Source organism: Anticarsia gemmatalis, chromosome 12 (genome assembly GCF_050436995.1).
Source record: "Anticarsia gemmatalis isolate Benzon Research Colony breed Stoneville strain chromosome 12, ilAntGemm2 primary, whole genome shotgun sequence".
NCBI classification, from domain to species: Eukaryota; Metazoa; Arthropoda; class Insecta; order Lepidoptera; family Erebidae; genus Anticarsia; species Anticarsia gemmatalis.
In genome coordinates, this window is record NC_134756.1 from 7,086,299 (window position 1) to 7,103,758 (window position 17,460).

A 17,460-nucleotide genomic window follows, 5' to 3' on the forward strand; every position below is an offset into this window, starting at 1 on the left:
TTGTAAGACGTAGGATAATTCACACATCCATAATCAGGCTTTAGAAAACGTTTATTTCCGATGAAAAAGTGCAAGTAATTATTTGCTTACCTCGTGTACTTATTCGAATAGATATTTTTTATCGGAAAATCTTCACACGCCTTCATAAAAATACATATTTTACAAATATAAACGTTTTGTGAAAATATGTATGTACAAGTTCCGATTGATATTAGACATAATCAATTTACCAGTTTTAGAAGCTCTTATCCAGTTAGATAAGGTATATTTTATTAGCCGCATTACAGTACTTCAGATACATTTGTATTTTCATTGTTTATTACATAATACTACATGAAATAGTAGTGACGCGCATTTTCTACCAAAAGTTAACCTGCATTTCAAGTCTCTAACACACTACTAAAACTACGATACTTGTTTAATACATAGTTTAATTCAACTATATAAGTAGGAATAAATAGAACAGGTGAATAGAAAACACTACGGCTACAGGTATTTCAGTAATCGGGTCGCAAGCTATCGCGGTTGGCAGCCGGCGATTAGATAAACGCCCGGGACTGGTAAATATTTAAACAGTCAACAATGATCGGTCACACATCGACTTGTTGGTACATTGATCACTCATATGGAATATTTTCGCATCTCTACCTACACAATTATAAAGAAACCTGCACATTTGAATCTTGAGAGTTATTCAGATTGCTCTTGAAGTTGCGTTAATTTCGTCCGCCAAGTAAGAAAATTCCTGGGCCCCAAATATTCCTACTTTTAAAGAACTACTGAGTTTGAAATTAAATATATATTTTTTAGTAATACTGAAAAGTTTTGAATAAAAGAAATGAAAGATTTTACTTCACGAAAAACTCCTAATATGTAATGAATTGTACCTACTCCTGTATGTCTTATTTTTGTGATGTAAGCCTGCATCTAGACATCGTTTCGATCAATTTAGTATAACTAGTAAATCAAGTCCGCAAATATCTTATCACTAAGCAGAAGTTTCTTTCTAGAGCCGTTAGAACCTAATCCATTCATTATACCTATACATTTTGGAAGTACTTACCAGCCAACGAGAAATGTCACGTTACCGCTCTACAATTAAGACACTGTATTGCATAAATGCAGTCGCTCCATGTAAAATACTGGTATTCAGTTGGGCGGGTCTGGTCATCCAGTGAGACAGTAAGCCGTCTCCAAAATTGTTGGAAGAAATATTCGGCTGATGATGATTGCATAATTATGTGCAAAACATTCAAATAGCTTAGCGTCGAATATTTGTGTAATTGGTTCATCTCTTTGAAGAATAAGTGTTTAGTTCATAATTACACAAACACATTATTTCATTTTTCAATATGTAAAAAAGTGTATGTGAGAGGAAGGGTAAAGATAGATCTAAGTAGCGTTTTCTGGTCTCTGCCTAACCCTATAGGAAGAAGGTGAGATTTTATGTACGTATGTATGTTTGTTTGTATTTAAGTGTGTAAATTTTTTTTCTTGATACCTCTCTCCATGCTCACATATATTCGTGTCTATCTTATTTATGCAGATTCACTTTTTACTTTCACAACTTGGCAGACACATAAATCTTGGGTGAAATTATTAAAACTTTTTATAAGCTCAAAGGAATAGGTGCAATAAAAGAATATACTTCTTTGAAATCATTTTAATATTCGGATAATAATTTATATTTAACACATTTTTACAACCTTAACTGTGTGATTCTTGGTAAACAGGATACTGGAATGGTACAAAGTATTCATCGATAATATTCGATCTCACCTCTACGTCATCACATTTAATACAATTATTGGAATGTTAACTAGATAATATATTTTCTACGTATCTCGGGAATACTCGATCCTCGGTAACTAATCACACAAATATGTACATAATATACATTTACCGTCTATTATCTAAAGTTATTAATACGTATTTAATATAAAACTTTATTTGAAATATACATAAATAACTATGCGCTAGGTATATTCGACTATGATAATACTGAAACTTACAACTAGATATTGCATTCTGATAAAATCTGGTCATTTCTCATAATATTACTTATCTAAAAGTGACGCAGGTTTTTTACACAAATATACAAACTCCAATCAAAATGGAATGCATTTGATCACTAGTATTATGAACACGTACAGAATCGCCTCCATATGTCAGATAATTTCACTTGACTCACAAGAATTAGAAATAACTATATTACAAATAAGTAGGAACTCCAGATACCTTAAAATTTCCAATCTAAGCACTATAAAGAGTACTTGTAATATTAGTATTCGAGTTGCTATTTCATTTGAACAATACTTTTAACAATTTCATAACGAAAACTACGAAAATTTTGCTCATAATATACAATGATGTCGCAGGTTCGCAAGATTTAATTTACATTTTATCTAATCATCAGTTTTAAGATCAGGCTCAAGAAGGTACTCAGGTACACGTTCGGTCAAATTCCTCTTAACTATTGAACATTGTTAGGTACTGTATTTTATTTATAGAATGTACTTATAATATTTAAGGTTTAACTATAAAAAAATTGCAAACAAGCTGCGACAAATCGACTAGTAAATCACATAAAACAGTTAGAGCGCGCAGGCACTCTTCACCACCAACAACCACCAGACTGGGGCGCGTGACCGGCGACCGGCGGCTGATGGTGCATCGACTGATGATACGGAGGTAACGACATACCAAGTGGTGGCAGACCATCAGGCTTTCCCACACATGGCCTCCCATCCTTTACCAACACCGGCACAGCTACGCGTCTCGGTGAGTTCAATCCACCGACGTTCAAATCATGGGCCCCCTTCTCTTGCACGGCTCTCTTGGTCTTGTACCTATGGTTCTGGAACCATATCTTAACCTGCGTCGGTGTCAGTCGTATCAAGCTGGCAAGATGTTCTCTCTCGGGAGCTGACAGGTATCGTTGTTGACGGAACCGTCGTTCAAGTTCGTAAGTTTGCGCTTTGGAGAAGAGCACGCGTCGTTTGCGTTTCTTGTGTGAGAGGTTGGGGTCGGAGCCGGCGTTGTGCGATGGTTCATGGTCATGCTCGTCGTCATGCTCGATGTCATTGTCATCGGGCTCGTGGTCGTGGTCATGTTCGTTCCGCGGGTCGGTCACAGGCGGCGAGCCAGCCGACGGACCCACGTAAGACAGCTCTGAAGCACGCGAAGTGCTATCTGGACTAGCTTGTTGTCCAATCACACCTATGACAAAAAAAATAATAATTTAATTTCGAGTCGTTATAATCTTAAACATCAAGAAAAGATTCGGTTAATTTGAAATAACCTTGTTATGAAAATCAAATCTAAAGCGTGGGAAACTTAACGGCTTAATTAATTCCTAACCCAAAACTAGTAGTAATAAAACCGCTCGACATAACTGTGACAAGCTTGTACTAAACACTCGCATCCACATCTCGAATTAATCCAGCGAGGGTTACGCTCTATTTAACTGTAACTAGCAGTGACATTTAAATAAATAATGGAATGAAAAAATCTCGACAAAGTATAACATTGTTCGCTTTTCTCCCCTCGAACGTTTAGTTGTTTCACACGGATATGATAATACAGGCGGGCGGGAGCGCGGCTGGGCGTGGTGGACATGCGGGGGGAGGTGCGCGGGGCGCGGGGGGGTGCAGGGTGAGCCACACCCACCCCCCGGCAGCTGCCAGCTTTTGTTCAACGATCGTCCTGCTTACCTTCATAAGCGCATCCAGGAAATTTAATAAAAGTATCGAGTCACGGATCCTCTTTATCTCCCAGCTTAGTACCTCTTTACTGCTATTTGTGACAAGACCAACGTGGGCAGACGTTCTTACAAAATAATGTTTCCTTTTAAAAGGATGGTACCAACAGAGAAAAGTATTTTTCAAAATATGAGAGAAACAATACTTATATTTTTAAAGACTACCACTCAATGTTCCACAGGCTATAAAAACTTCTAAAAATAACGAGAGCCCAACAAAAGGCACCTAATAATAAAAATTACATCAGCTCTAACAATACATAATTACCTACAGAACACGGCTATGAGTCACCGTAACGCTAATACGCCGTACTAGATAAAGGCAGAACAATAAAATCTATAACTGTCATCGAATAAAGCTCAAATTGCATCCCTAACAACCGCAAACAGTGTGTAATTGATAGCCGACAGCTGCCTCCATGGTGTTCACGAGCATGAGCTGTGTCTATTGGTGACAAATTCGTTCCACATCTCACCCCTCACGTTAAACAATCGCCGTGTTTGGTAGCACCCCAAATTACCCTCTAGGGCGTGAACTGTACACAACCCCATTTAAGACTCATGAGATTTTATTTATTTTGTCACTAACCGGTTTGTTCAAAGACATCCATTTTGATATTCCTTTTTAAATCAAGACTAGTAAGAGCAAAACAGAATTGCTTAACAATATGTTAAATACGTCCTCTTCAACCAATAATATATGAAAATCGTCTGAACTTTTAAACATAATACCTCCGAAACTATCCTTATAAAGTTATAATACAAAAAACATCATAGAATCTTTATAAACATCCGTTTAACATCTTCTAAACTAAGGTATTTTGAACTACCTACTTCAAAGAACATAAGAACACTAACAAGCTGAATGGTGCCGGGCAATAAAACTCTTAAAAAGCCAATCAATCACCGGCGGATAGATTCGTTGTTGTACAAGCAATCCAATGTATGAGTACGTGTAGTGCCGAAAGTGTTAGATAAGCGATAAAAATAATTAATGACAACAGTAGATTAGCGGGTGAAGGCACTCGAATGAAGGAGCATTTCAAAAAATAATCTCTACCTCTCCAACCGCTACCGAATACACATCAATTTCGAGTGGGTCAACTTATTTGTGTTCGATACTTCACGAGATGACAATTTGGGAGATAAATGCCGCTGATAGTAGGCCTATATGCAACTGATTTGTAGTGTGTGAAAATACTGAAGTGCCTGAATAATATCTCGTCGCTTATCTATGTACATTTTTGTTAGTTTTGCCTTTAAACTCGGTTTTGTTAAATTCGCTTTATAGTATTGTCTAATCGGTATCAACTAGTTTAAAATTATCAAACTCATCACGTTATGTTGAGCTGAAGGTTTGCTTGTCATCGTTATCACATATCTTCGGATAAAAGTACCGTATTGACGTCTTTGTAAACCAAACTGTAAGAACTGTACATGTCGTGATCTGTGTTTTGCTGTTCCGATAACGGTATTCACGCACGCGATAATTTATATATTGAAAAAACAATATTTTGGTTATGCAAGAATAGCTTAAATGAAATGTGTGAATAATATCCGCCAGATTCATAAGCAGTCTTGTAACTTTATAAGCAGACATAGGATTAAACCTAGGATAAAAGTTATCTGAGATCACAGAAAACCTCAGCTCGGTCAGTAGTCAGTAAGTTTTGTATGAATTATAACAAAAATCTTAATGATTTTACGTGATGTAAAAGTAATCCTTCAAAAACAGTACACGTCTAAACGCTTAACAAATCTTTCGAACTAAATCTTCTGGCAATCCAAAGCTATTATAGTTCAAACAGGACAATTAAAACAAGTGTGTGTGGAGTGTGGGTAGGCAAGTGAGTTCGTGTGAACAGTCAGAAGCGCCACTCAGTTCAATGAATGATTGTTTATTGCCGTACTCAGTACTGCGTGGAAAGCTAATAACTCGAATGAAGCATCCTTCGTCAATTACTCTCTACTTGTGAAAGTTGAATCAATAGAACATGAGTTTGTGATAAGTGAGCTTTTCACTGACGAGTTTATTAATTACAATCTAATACCGCATACTATATTCACTAGAGAGATTTTTAAAGACTTTCTTGACGGATTTACTTAATCTCTTAAGCTGTGTTAATCATGTCAAAAATCTATTACCTAACATTTAATTGCAAGTAATCACATGAAGTTATGAAGAATCACATGTTTTAATGGAAGTCCAATTTCATTATGTTGACTAACCACTTTATTTGGTACTGTAACATTTTGTAATCCAGTCCAATTCAGTATTGCTATGGACCACTTAAATACGAAAAAAAACCTGTGTCCACCCGCTATTACACCGCTGCAGTACTAACAATATTCTATTTAAAGTGAAATGAACAACCCTTAACTATCAATCGAAACCTACGCAACAAATCACAAATAACAAAAGATTGAAGGTGATATTTTAAACAAATGGAATACTGGTGACGCACGCATTGACGCTACTCCTAAGAAATAGTTTCGAAAAATCCCGTTACGAAAAAAATACCTAGAGGAACGGATAGTAGAAAATAAAAGATACTTACAGCTACTGTGTCCTTCATGATGATGATCAAGAGTGAGCCAGGGTTGATGGTGTCTCAGCAGCTCGTGGGAATAGGGGTGATGTGGCGGCGCGTACGGAGGCAGCTCCAACGAACAGCCCCCGATAGCGCCCTGCGACGGCGCCGCCTCAAGACCTTTACCCTCGTTTAAACCAAGGATATCGGATATCTGGAACCCTGGCCGCTGACCTGGCATCTTCATGCTGTCCAGAAGCCTATGACAAAAGAAAATAAAAATAAATACGAATGTCCCAAGAAGGAAACTTTTTTTTGTTTATGTAGAAGATCGGTGCGTTTAGTTATTAATATTATAAAACTCTTAACTATACTTTCTATTGTTGAATAAATATTTTGATGTTTTTAAGGCAATACATTGCATTGTAATTTGTTTAGAATGCCAATGGAATTTCTTCTAAAGATGTCCGCTTTATCACTAAATATAAATAATACAAAACGTAATTAATATTAAGTTTTAGTATATTACTCGACGTTATACCTATATTTTAGTTACATTACAAAATTAAAAACATAAATTGAAAACAAACTTGCCTGTCTGCAAGTTAGTTTGCGATTTATAGGAAAGACTTAAACGCGCACAGTTTTTAATTAATTAAAATTTTATGTTTTGATCTGAGTTAGGTAATTCCTTCATTTCCTATAATTTATGTTTACCTAATGTATGCTTTACTTGCTACCTAGATATTAATTTTCTCAGCTTACAGAATGTACACAAAAAGAAAATCTCACGTTAACTACCTACTTGATTCAAAACGCTTGAACAAAATAAGCAGTCAAACTAAGCAAAGATATCCTTCTCAAACAAACTTCAAAATTCGAATCAACTAAAAGGCGACAAGCACGTCTTGATGGTTTGTAATTGAAAGAAAACATTCGAAATTCCATCAATTCATCCATTATTGTAAGAGAGCACCTCTCGAGAATACGTGACCTTAATAATAGAATGTTTCTAAACACGAGTGAGGAGGGAACATGGTCTGTGTCAATCACTACGTTATTACATGTGCCCGTGAAGTTCCCGCGGGCCTGTCGTACGTGACGCGATGAAAGGGCGGCTCACACAACAGCCTGCAGGTTGTAAACAACACTATTAACAACCTCTCACTAAGAGCCGCAAAAAATGTCACGGCCTACGTGTTGTGTTTCACACACAATGTTAAGTTTCAATTTAAATATACGCACTTGAAACTCCAAAAACTAAAATTCTATAAGAAACCAAATCATAGGTAACGGAACTAACTCTTAAAACAGCTAATTTCATATTCCGACTCTATAATACGACGGATGAAATCTTGTTAAATCTCTTAATGGGATTTTCCTAATACTCCTTGTAATTAATATTTTAAGCTTTTTAACTTCCGAAGGCACTAATGTATACACTATATCACGTTTATTTCACAACTTTCATGCATTTCTTCTTGTAATATCACTCAGTAACCAAATCTCACCCAGGAAAAGCGGACCTAAAAGCCGCCGGGTAGAGGGCCGGCAGGAAGGCCGGTCCCCACGGTGGCAGCAGGATGGGGCTCCACGCCAGCAGCGAGGCCGGCGGCAGCAGCGGTGGCGGAGACCGCGCACTTTCACCCTCCTCGCACTTCATCTCCCGTCCGGGAGAACTCGCTTTCGGGATAATTTTGATGGCTGTGGGTACACTCGCGAGAACACGTGCTGCGCCTTGCGACGCCGCGTCTACACTAAACAACCCTCGAGTGGTCCTCGGGGTGAAGAACACCCCGCGCCGCCCTCGTACCTCGACAGCCTACTCAGCTCCGGACTAGCCTCGAGGGTGCTCCACTGACCTCGGCCAATGGCGGCGCGCCGCAGACTGGGCGGGACTCGCGCTGGCCAATCGTGGCCCGACCGAAGCCTTCCCAACAAAAAAAACTGGAGTATACACTTTGAATAGAGGAGCTTTCGACGTAGCGCGTTATGTTATGTCGCTTTTTGTAATGAGTGCGAGCATTAAGCCCATTGTTGAGGCCGGGTTCGTTATGGACGCCGCTCCAAATGCCAGGATAACGATTTTCATTTAGAGTGTTTTAATAAGCCCGTGTAAGCTCATGTTAGCTAAATATTTGAAATGATTTTTTGTTGCTTACTTGTATAGAGGGATTTGTTAACGTGGAATACCTTTTTATTTACTATATTTTTCTTTGTACTGCTTTAATATTTTTACTTCTTAGTAAACTTTTGAAGATCAATTCAAAAAGCTTTCAACGCATTTTTGATTCATTCAAATACATTCAACATTTGAGTTCAGCGTCATAGCAACTGTACATTAGTTGTGAATGTAGAGTCTGCGGAATTAACCGCTAATCAAAACACCGTATTTTTGATAATATTTTTCAAGTTTCACTTGATCACACAAATTCCTTAATACTCTGGTCTCACTAGTGGTTCTTCATCTTCATTCATGTTTCTTGAACAATCTACTAATAACGCGTTCTTCGCAGATACTTTGAGGGCGGGTCCTGACATTTAATACAATTTTCTTCTGTTCTTCAAACTTCTTTTAAGTCTTCAAAACCGTACTTCACCAAAATGTATCCAACGAGGATACTATCCAGCTGAGTCTTTTGCTGCTATTATCCTAATCAAAATCACTACCTTCATTTCAACTCTTGAGCACAATATTTCCATTTTAAACACCAATAATCTTACACCAATTAAAGAAAGAAGTGTTACGGGCAAAAGCCATACACAAAATGTATCAAACAAGAGTTCAAATTATAACACAGGCACAAAAGAATTCGCTGAGTCGTATGTTCGCTTGTTTCTTATAACTGATAAGCGTCGGCGCTTGCGCATGGCCGGGTCGCCATCAAGTGGCAGGATGTTTATAACTAAAACGTGTATGTACGATGAGTAATTTGACTACACTTAATCGAACTACATAAATAAAGCTAATATTTTATAGTACTGCAGCATTGGACATTCACTGCCTCTATTGCGAGGTTGGTAGTGTATCCGATTACAGACCACGAGGTCCCGGGTCGGACAAAGTGCTATTGATTTTTCTAATTTATATTACTTCGATTTTCCTAAAAAGTAGTCTGGATTTTGGTGACGTGCCCAGTATATACCATTAATAGCAAAACGTGGGAATACAGGCGTAATGTTATGTATGTATGTACTTTAGTATCATTGGATAATTTTCAAAAAGCGTTCCACTCGCCAGTTGTTACTGCATTCATTAGTAAATCTCTTGCACATGTTGAAGTACTTAGCGTTTTGAAATAGAAGACAATGAGAGCTTCTAAGAACAGGTAGAGAATCGCCACAGTTATCAGTTTATGACTTGCACGTGTGCGCAAACTCTTTGTTTTAGTTCATTCGTTCATTATAAAAGTGTTTTGTTTAACACTTACAAATAATTTGACCTGAAGGCTGAAACACATGTTGTGACTCGCTAAGGAATTATAAAGAGCTTTTGCTTTATTATTGCGATTTCCGTTAAATGTTAATTGTGACTCATTAAGGCAATTGGAGCAGGTACTGAAATCATTATTTTTATCGTTTAGATATTTTTTTGTATAATAAAAACAACATAGTAATAGACTTTATTAGCAAGTAGAGACGTTTAACTTTTAAAATGAATTAAATCTAGTACTAGAGTTACTAATTGATTACCTTAGTGGCATACCCCACGCGATTGTACCTAAAGGTATTTTATTGTTAAAACATTTCTCTAAAAAAATATTAAACTAACTGCAAAATTAAGCACATTTTCCAATGATTGCGGAAAACCACACCAACATTTTTATATCATTTTCTCAAAAAAATGTTTTATAAAGGTACTCAACATTCGGGAGACCGCATTTAAAACAATAGAAGTTTGTTTTACAGCATGCAGGTGTGCAATTGGAGCTTAAGTAATGAACAATAGAGTCTAATTGTTTTGGAGATTAGTCTTAAAGTGTCAATTGTTTATTTACTCTTGAGCCGCATTGAACTAGCTTTTAAGTTCTTCGTTAGTTGAACATCTGTGACGTCCTCATTGAATTAGTATCCAGAAAACCCGGATTTGAAAGGACTGGATTTTGAAGAAATACATCATACTGCCAGATGTTTTGGATTGTAGGAGGTAAAGTTATTTTGTTACTTTATATTCTTTGTTTGATAGTCATTTTATTAATACCGCTTTTTGGGGTTAAGGGACGTTCTAATTTGTAAAACTATTTAAAAAAGCACTATGATAGTGTATATAAAGAGGACCTAATAGTGTTTAATCTGATGGTAATAAATTATTAAATGAACATCGTTTGCCGACGGGCGGGCGACGCGGCTGTACAATGTATGCTCTCTAATACTTTTAATGTTTTGCAGTACTCATAAAATATCCTTAGTGAAATTATGAAATAATATTCTGTTCTTCATTTTAATATTGAATAAGAGCAACATCACATCAGCTCTTTCCCATAACTTAATCGTTTTCTATTGTATAATACTTGAAATTATATCAGGAATAATTATTAATTTCAAATAATATGGGTAGATTTTGAAGTTAATTTACACTATGTAAAGGACTGACTGACTTTGACTTTGACAACGAGAAAAAACTATAGCTGAAGTCTAGAATACGGATTTGAGATAACAATTTCTAACAAGATCGGTTGTAAGTACCTATCTTTAAGCCGTATAGAATTCTAATAGATCTTATTAGAATATAACACGCGTATAATTTCTTCAAACGATTTAAAATTTGTTTTAAAAACCGGAACGTTGTTCTTTAAACTGTTTAAAGCAAAACATGATAGAGTTGGCGTGTACGCATCATTTTTCCCCATTAAAGAGCAGCAATAACAAAGGGCAATTATTTATATTGGGAACGACCCTAAGTGGCGTGCAGCTCACCAAATGTTTAATTGACTTATTGAGAATGAGTTTTTAAATCTATCGTTACCATCGCTGTGCGCATCGCTTGTATTGTGAGGGAGGAACGAGTATATGGGAAATTATCAGAAGGAACACAAATAATCAAATGAAAATGTCGAACTTTTAATAATAACATCTCATTTTAAATTGGTGATAATTCATTATGTTATAGTTTACTATAGGTAAAATATCTAATATTCCTTTACCTTTAAGCAGTATGCTGTTTGCAGTTATCTGTGATAAACAATATTTTTCAAAATACAACTTAAGGTCTATTTGATAAGCCTGTATGGAATTCTCTTCACTCATTTTTGTATGGTTTTATAGAATTATTGATAATACTAATTTCGGGGAGCCTTTACCTACATAGTATACCTACGGATAAATGTTAGCGTAGCATTTATTCGCGTAAGCTCTAAGCCCTATTGTTTGTAAATTAATCTTAGTTGCACACCTGCATGTCATAAAACAAACATCTTTTATTCGTTAGATATGACTTTTATAAATACATTTTTATCGTTAATTTAACGTGATATATTCATAACGTTTTATTTTGTACTGCAAGAAAACTTTAAATTGGTTGAATATTTCAAGCTACAAAATAACTTTTCAATATTTTTGACTGTTATGTAAAATACCGTGAGCACAGAAATAGCCCAGGTTTGTTAGCAGATAAACTACATTATGAAGTAACAATACAGCTAAAATTGTTTTCTGAATAGTTGCCAGTGTCCGAGCGTACTGTCACCACGGTACACCCACGCCGTCACACAATAACAAAATACTGACCATTGATTATTACCTAGCTACCAAGCTGTTAATAAAATTCGCAATAAAATGTTACGCGTGTATTTTATATTCCTCATTAACAATGTTAACTAATAGAATACAAAAGAATTATAACACATCCTATATTTTTATATTAATTTTACTCCATGCCCTCATCACTTTAGTATCGATTGCTTAAAATCCGTATAAATTTGTTAATCGCATTAGAAAGCTTCAGATTGTTAACATAATATCATAGCCGAAGTCACTGAAAACTTGTGTAAAGAAAGAATATAATCTACGACAACTGGAAAGACACACTTTAGCATATTATGTTGAGAACATTTGTACCATTATTGATTGATTTTACATATACTACGTCAGAGAGGTAAGCTGCGTAGGCCAGATTTGTGAGGGGAGGAGGCAGGTGCATTCGCCCTCAGTTACACGGGTCACTAGTCACGAGCTTTACCAACACATTGTGATCTCCCACCAGTGCATTAAAGGTTATTGTAAATTGTTACCAATTACCACCTAATATTTTAAAGTACGAAAAATGTTATTATACTGATCAGATATTAAGTGAATATAATATATTCTCTTTTGTTTCCAGTATTTGTTGTAGCGGCAACAAACGTACAGACAGACGGCGAAGTCTCAGTAATAGGGACCCGTTGTCACCATTTGGGCAAGGAACACGAAAACCAAGTCTAAGACTAATATTAAATTTGAAAAAAAAAAACAAATAAGTGTGTGCAAAAAGGAAAAAGCTTACGCATGTTTTTTTTTTATGGCTAAAACTTGTCATTTTCGTTTTATACGAAATTCGGTGATATTCATAAGTAGGTAGGTAAGTACCTATTTATTTTGTTTTATCGTGCAGGAGGGTTAATTTCAAAGCTATAAAGTTGTGTGCGTCGGCCAGGTGTGGAAGGCTAACCCATAATCCACAGGGCGGTGTTAATGAATCATTGTTCAAGTTCAAACTATATGAAAGGCTGCGTATACAATTACATTATTTAAATTAACAATCCCCACACAACCAGATCTAACTTTTAAGCGGTAGAGGAGTTAAATAATTACCGACAAAAAAACTACCACCTAGCCTGATCCGAAATATCAGGAATGAAACTCATCAGAGAATATTTCAAATACTGCATCTATATTTTATGACAGCATAAAGATACGATTTCTAACAATTTACTTTGTGAACTTAGTCACAGAATATAAAAAGACAATCGTTTTATATTTGCATTGGTTAATGATAAAATAATGGGGGTTGATAGTAAGCACGATAGAAATGTAATTTGTATAAAAGTAGAATATCGTATTGAGGAGTCGCGCCGTTCGTACCAAGCGGCGCCGACACCAAGAGAAAAAATTACCTTAGGACCAAACTAACCTGCTACCATTACACGGTGTACAGACGACAAATTACACGACAACTTTTGCATAATGTTCGACTTTATGAACTGCGAAATGTGGCTAGCGAAATGTAAGTTCAAGGGCATTAAGTTCGCATATTAGAGTAATAAACATAAATCATATGGAAGCGCCACACCGCATTCGTGACCTAGATTGGTCGGCGGAAAAAGAAACAAACGACACCAGGCAACACGTCACTCAGCACCTATGACACTTAAAGCGAATTTATGACCGCCAGGCCTCCTTTATCCAAGTTTGTGCGCCTCGCGAGTGAATAGAGTAGGTCGACGGGGTTTACGAATATTTCGTTATGGCAATCTGGTTAGGCGCACTGAGCCTAAATGGGCGTAAGCACGCTAACCTGCGAAGAGGGTTTCCAAACCAATTAAGGGCTCCACGAAGGCATGGGAGAGCTCGCAGCTGGTGGATTACGAGCTCGATGGTACTCAGTGCGCCGATTCATCGCCGACGGGACTATAAGTGTGCGACACGCGAACTATAACCATTCGGGCGTAACGTTGAACTACCGGTGCCTGTACAAGCTATGCGTAGATACAGATACTTACATACAGACCAAACGTTTTGCATTCCCAAAACCTTAAATTCTATTCTATCTACAATTTCTAGTTTCTACGATTGATTAGTCATCAACGTTTTTCATAGGTAACGTTAAATCAAAGTATGATTCATTCCTTTTTATCAGTAACTCTAGGTTGGCAGTAGCAAAATTCGTTAAGGCGATACCTGGTCTATTACTTTTCCAGATTTTACAGTATCCGACTGATGAAAAAATATTTCTTATACTCGTAGATTCGAACCTCTTGTAATTTTAGTATAGCATACCAAGTTGATGAGATCTGAAGACATGAGAATAATAGTAACAACTTTTTGTTTCCTTTTTTGAATTCATAAAACTGTGAATCTTGAATACATTTTCTTTAATAAGGAGTAAACTTTTACCCTCTTATTTATAAAAGTATATAGTTATGAAAGGCTTATAAAAAGATTTGTTTCTTTCACTCCTTAGCAAAATGAAAAAGAGAAAACATAGTATATCTAGTATTTTTTAAACTAAAATAGGTTTATAGTGTGTTTATGAATAAGAGGGTTAATTTTTAAATAATCTATTTATGTAAGTTAATAAATATGCATCTCTAAATTGTGTTTTATAAGAAACCGGCCAATTTCTGCATCAAGTTAAATAACCTTGATCTATTCATAGATAAAGAAAAATAACATTGCCTTACCTAAAATAAGTATAAACGGCAAACGTCTAGCCTTTTCCTAATATGATTTGCTAGTCGCTATAGAAAATTCGTTTCAATAAAGAAAATAACAAGAAACAGTATTCTGAGGATATAAAGTTGTTTTACCGCGCTCGTAGTCAATTTCAGTGCACTCAGTTAAATTCGTCCGCAAGACATTTTTCAACGACATTGTTGGTATCGCGTGCTGTCATACCATGCACTTTGACTTTATACCTACATGTATGTTATGTAGCTTTACGTCTACTTCAAGACTGTATCGTATTTTCAACATCAGTATTAAATTTTGAAACAGAAGACCATAATGATACTCACGCGTAGGAGTTGTATCTGCCATAGTCCTCCTCGATCTGCGGCTGGCGCACCTGGTATCCAAGATCAGCGCCATAGTCGGGAGGGATGATGGACCAGCTGTTGTCATAGTTGTAATATTCTCCGTAGCCCATGTCGCCTTCAGCCATCATTCTCATCATAAACTATACAGTCCACAGAAAAATATTGTTCATTTGCTACACTACACTAAAATACTACTACTACTTTGTTTTGACTACAATATTTTTATCGGCTCAAATTACCGGCTTTATAGAAAACAATACTTAATTATGATTAAAATGATTTGTGTTAGCGCGAAGAGCCACGGAGGAACTGCGACCGATCGTATCGACTGATCGATGGCTCACCGGTCCTTATCAATAAAATTGTATCGTTATCATATCTAACAGCTTTCCCTCGCGATACGGGACTTTTATAATAGATACCTATGCGACAGCTCACATCGAAGCCGGTATCGTAGGTACGGATAGATTAAACAGATATCGTGGCTACATTATTATCTGTGTCAGATGTTATGTGGCCAAAACGTGCCATGGTGACGTGAAATCCAGGAATGACAGGTGACGAACTAAGACCTGATAAATAACGGAAAATATAATATTTATCATATCTTTTAATGGTTAACCGCAGCAAACAATATAACGTTTTACCCTGAACTAAAAGTAGATACACTAGATACAATAAATAGGTTATAGGTAAATGAATGCCGGTTAAGGAACATACCCAAAGACCTAAATAATAGAGAGAGGTGTAATAACCAGCATCATCATCGTGCCTCATTTTAAACGGCGTCTTTTGTTATACATACTCGTATTATGTAAAAGTTGTGCTCTTAGCTAACCCACGTGGTCTACATAGTCTAGAATAGAAACCTTGCCTCTAATACCTCCTTACGGCTTACTTACAATTTTAAAAAACTTTTGATATAAGCTAAAACAACCCACTACACCCCTAAGCCAAAATATACGGGTACTTGTATACATTATGTTGCATTATTAGGCAATATAAATTTAATGAGTTATATCTGTGTTTACTGGAAACCATTCCGTTAAAGATTTTCAAAGTAAAGAAGATACACAAAATGTAGGCATTAAAGTATTATAGAGAGATTTTAAATACTATTTGACTAACATAGGTCCATCCGTGTATAAAATATATACAAAAAATATATAACATTTACAAAAAGTCATAACATTATGTTATTTTATTGTGTCAAAAAAAATTGTATAAAAAATACTGTATAGAACACACAAACAATTGTGCGTAAACCCGGAAGCAAGCACATAGTTTGCTCTATATTGATTAACAATTGTACAAGATTTTTCACAAATATGCCTCCAAAAAGGTGGGTATGTACCTCTGGTGGGACTCGAACCCACAATCCTCGGCTTAGGAGGCCGATGCCTTATCCATTGGGCCACAGAGGCGGACGACGATGCCACGCGAGTAACCGCACTGGTTCTCCGGCGCGCACGGCGACGTTGCGTCATGCCGCGTCATAGCGGCTGCGTTCACACATACCACTCATTATTTATTACATCACCTTATGTACATAATTTATTAGCTGCCAATGACTTAGGAGCTTAGACGTTGTTTGACTGGTGCCACACCTATGGCCGTATACGTACAGTTTTGCTCTACCAATAAAGTATCAAATAAGAATGTAAGTCTATTCTACCTTGCCTTTAGAAGTGTTATGATGATGATGACCTCGAACTGACGTCATTGTGGGATTTCCCAAGTTTTTACTTCGAGTCATTAAACCTCTGACGTATCACTAAATTTAAGTCGTGATAAGCCGTACTCGTACCTGCTTGTGTTCAATTAACATATCTTTGGTAGGTAGTAGGATAACGAAAATTGTAAACATTATCGTAACATTGGTGACGACGTTATAATTTTTTATCGCCATTGATTTAACAATGTTTACACTGCCGAAACGTTATCGGCTTAAAGTTATCACCTACCTATGTGTCGTAACAGTAGGTTGAAAGGTGAAGAATTGTTATTGATTAGATGTTGAAATACATTGTATTAATGAGTAACTCACACTTAACTCATGATAGTTACTATCATCATGATATTACATGAGTTACCACACTTCCCCAGGAAATCTTAAATAGCGACATCTCTTAGAGAATTCTTCAATATCAGCTGTACCTATACCTACTTTACCTCAACATAATACCTACCTACCTTAAGTGCAAATTAGAGTGAATCCAATAATCTTATTTTTTCACAAACTATGTTAAAACATAACATCTAAACATTTCAAATATAAATTGATAAACTACGCATCAATGTTAAATGCTGATAAACTATTAGCAAAATTAAGAAATATTTTAGAAATATTTAAATAGAAATTAACATTGATGTTACGAATATTCTACAATATGTAGTTTCAATGTAAGCAGAGCTTTAGAAAAAATGCCGTAGGCGG

At 36.2% G+C, this 17,460-nt stretch overlaps 1 protein-coding gene and 1 non-coding gene across 3 annotated transcripts; both read right to left on the bottom strand.

The window, feature by feature from the left end:
* Positions 1 to 1,654: 1,654 nt before the first annotated feature.
* On the bottom strand, positions 1,655 to 15,356 carry LOC142977247 (homeobox protein Nkx-2.2-like). Of its 2 annotated transcripts, none has more exons than XM_076121022.1 (3): positions 15,003 to 15,356; positions 6,319 to 6,551; positions 1,655 to 3,219 (listed from the first exon to the last, which is right to left on the bottom strand). In XM_076121022.1, exons 1-3 carry the CDS (start codon positions 15,158 to 15,160, stop codon positions 2,615 to 2,617), a joined length of 996 nt encoding a protein of 331 aa, XP_075977137.1. In that variant the 5' UTR covers positions 15,161 to 15,356; the 3' UTR covers positions 1,655 to 2,614. The 2 variants fall into 2 exon arrangements, with proteins under 2 accessions (XP_075977137.1, XP_075977138.1); XM_076121023.1 differs by lacking the exon at positions 15,003 to 15,356 and adding an exon at positions 7,803 to 8,246.
* A 1,018-nt stretch (positions 15,357 to 16,374) lies between these two features.
* Positions 16,375 to 16,447, bottom strand: TRNAR-CCU (transfer RNA arginine (anticodon CCU)). Its single transcript has one exon. It is a non-coding gene; the product is annotated as a tRNA-Arg (tRNA).
* Between the last annotated feature and the right edge of the window lie 1,013 nt (positions 16,448 to 17,460).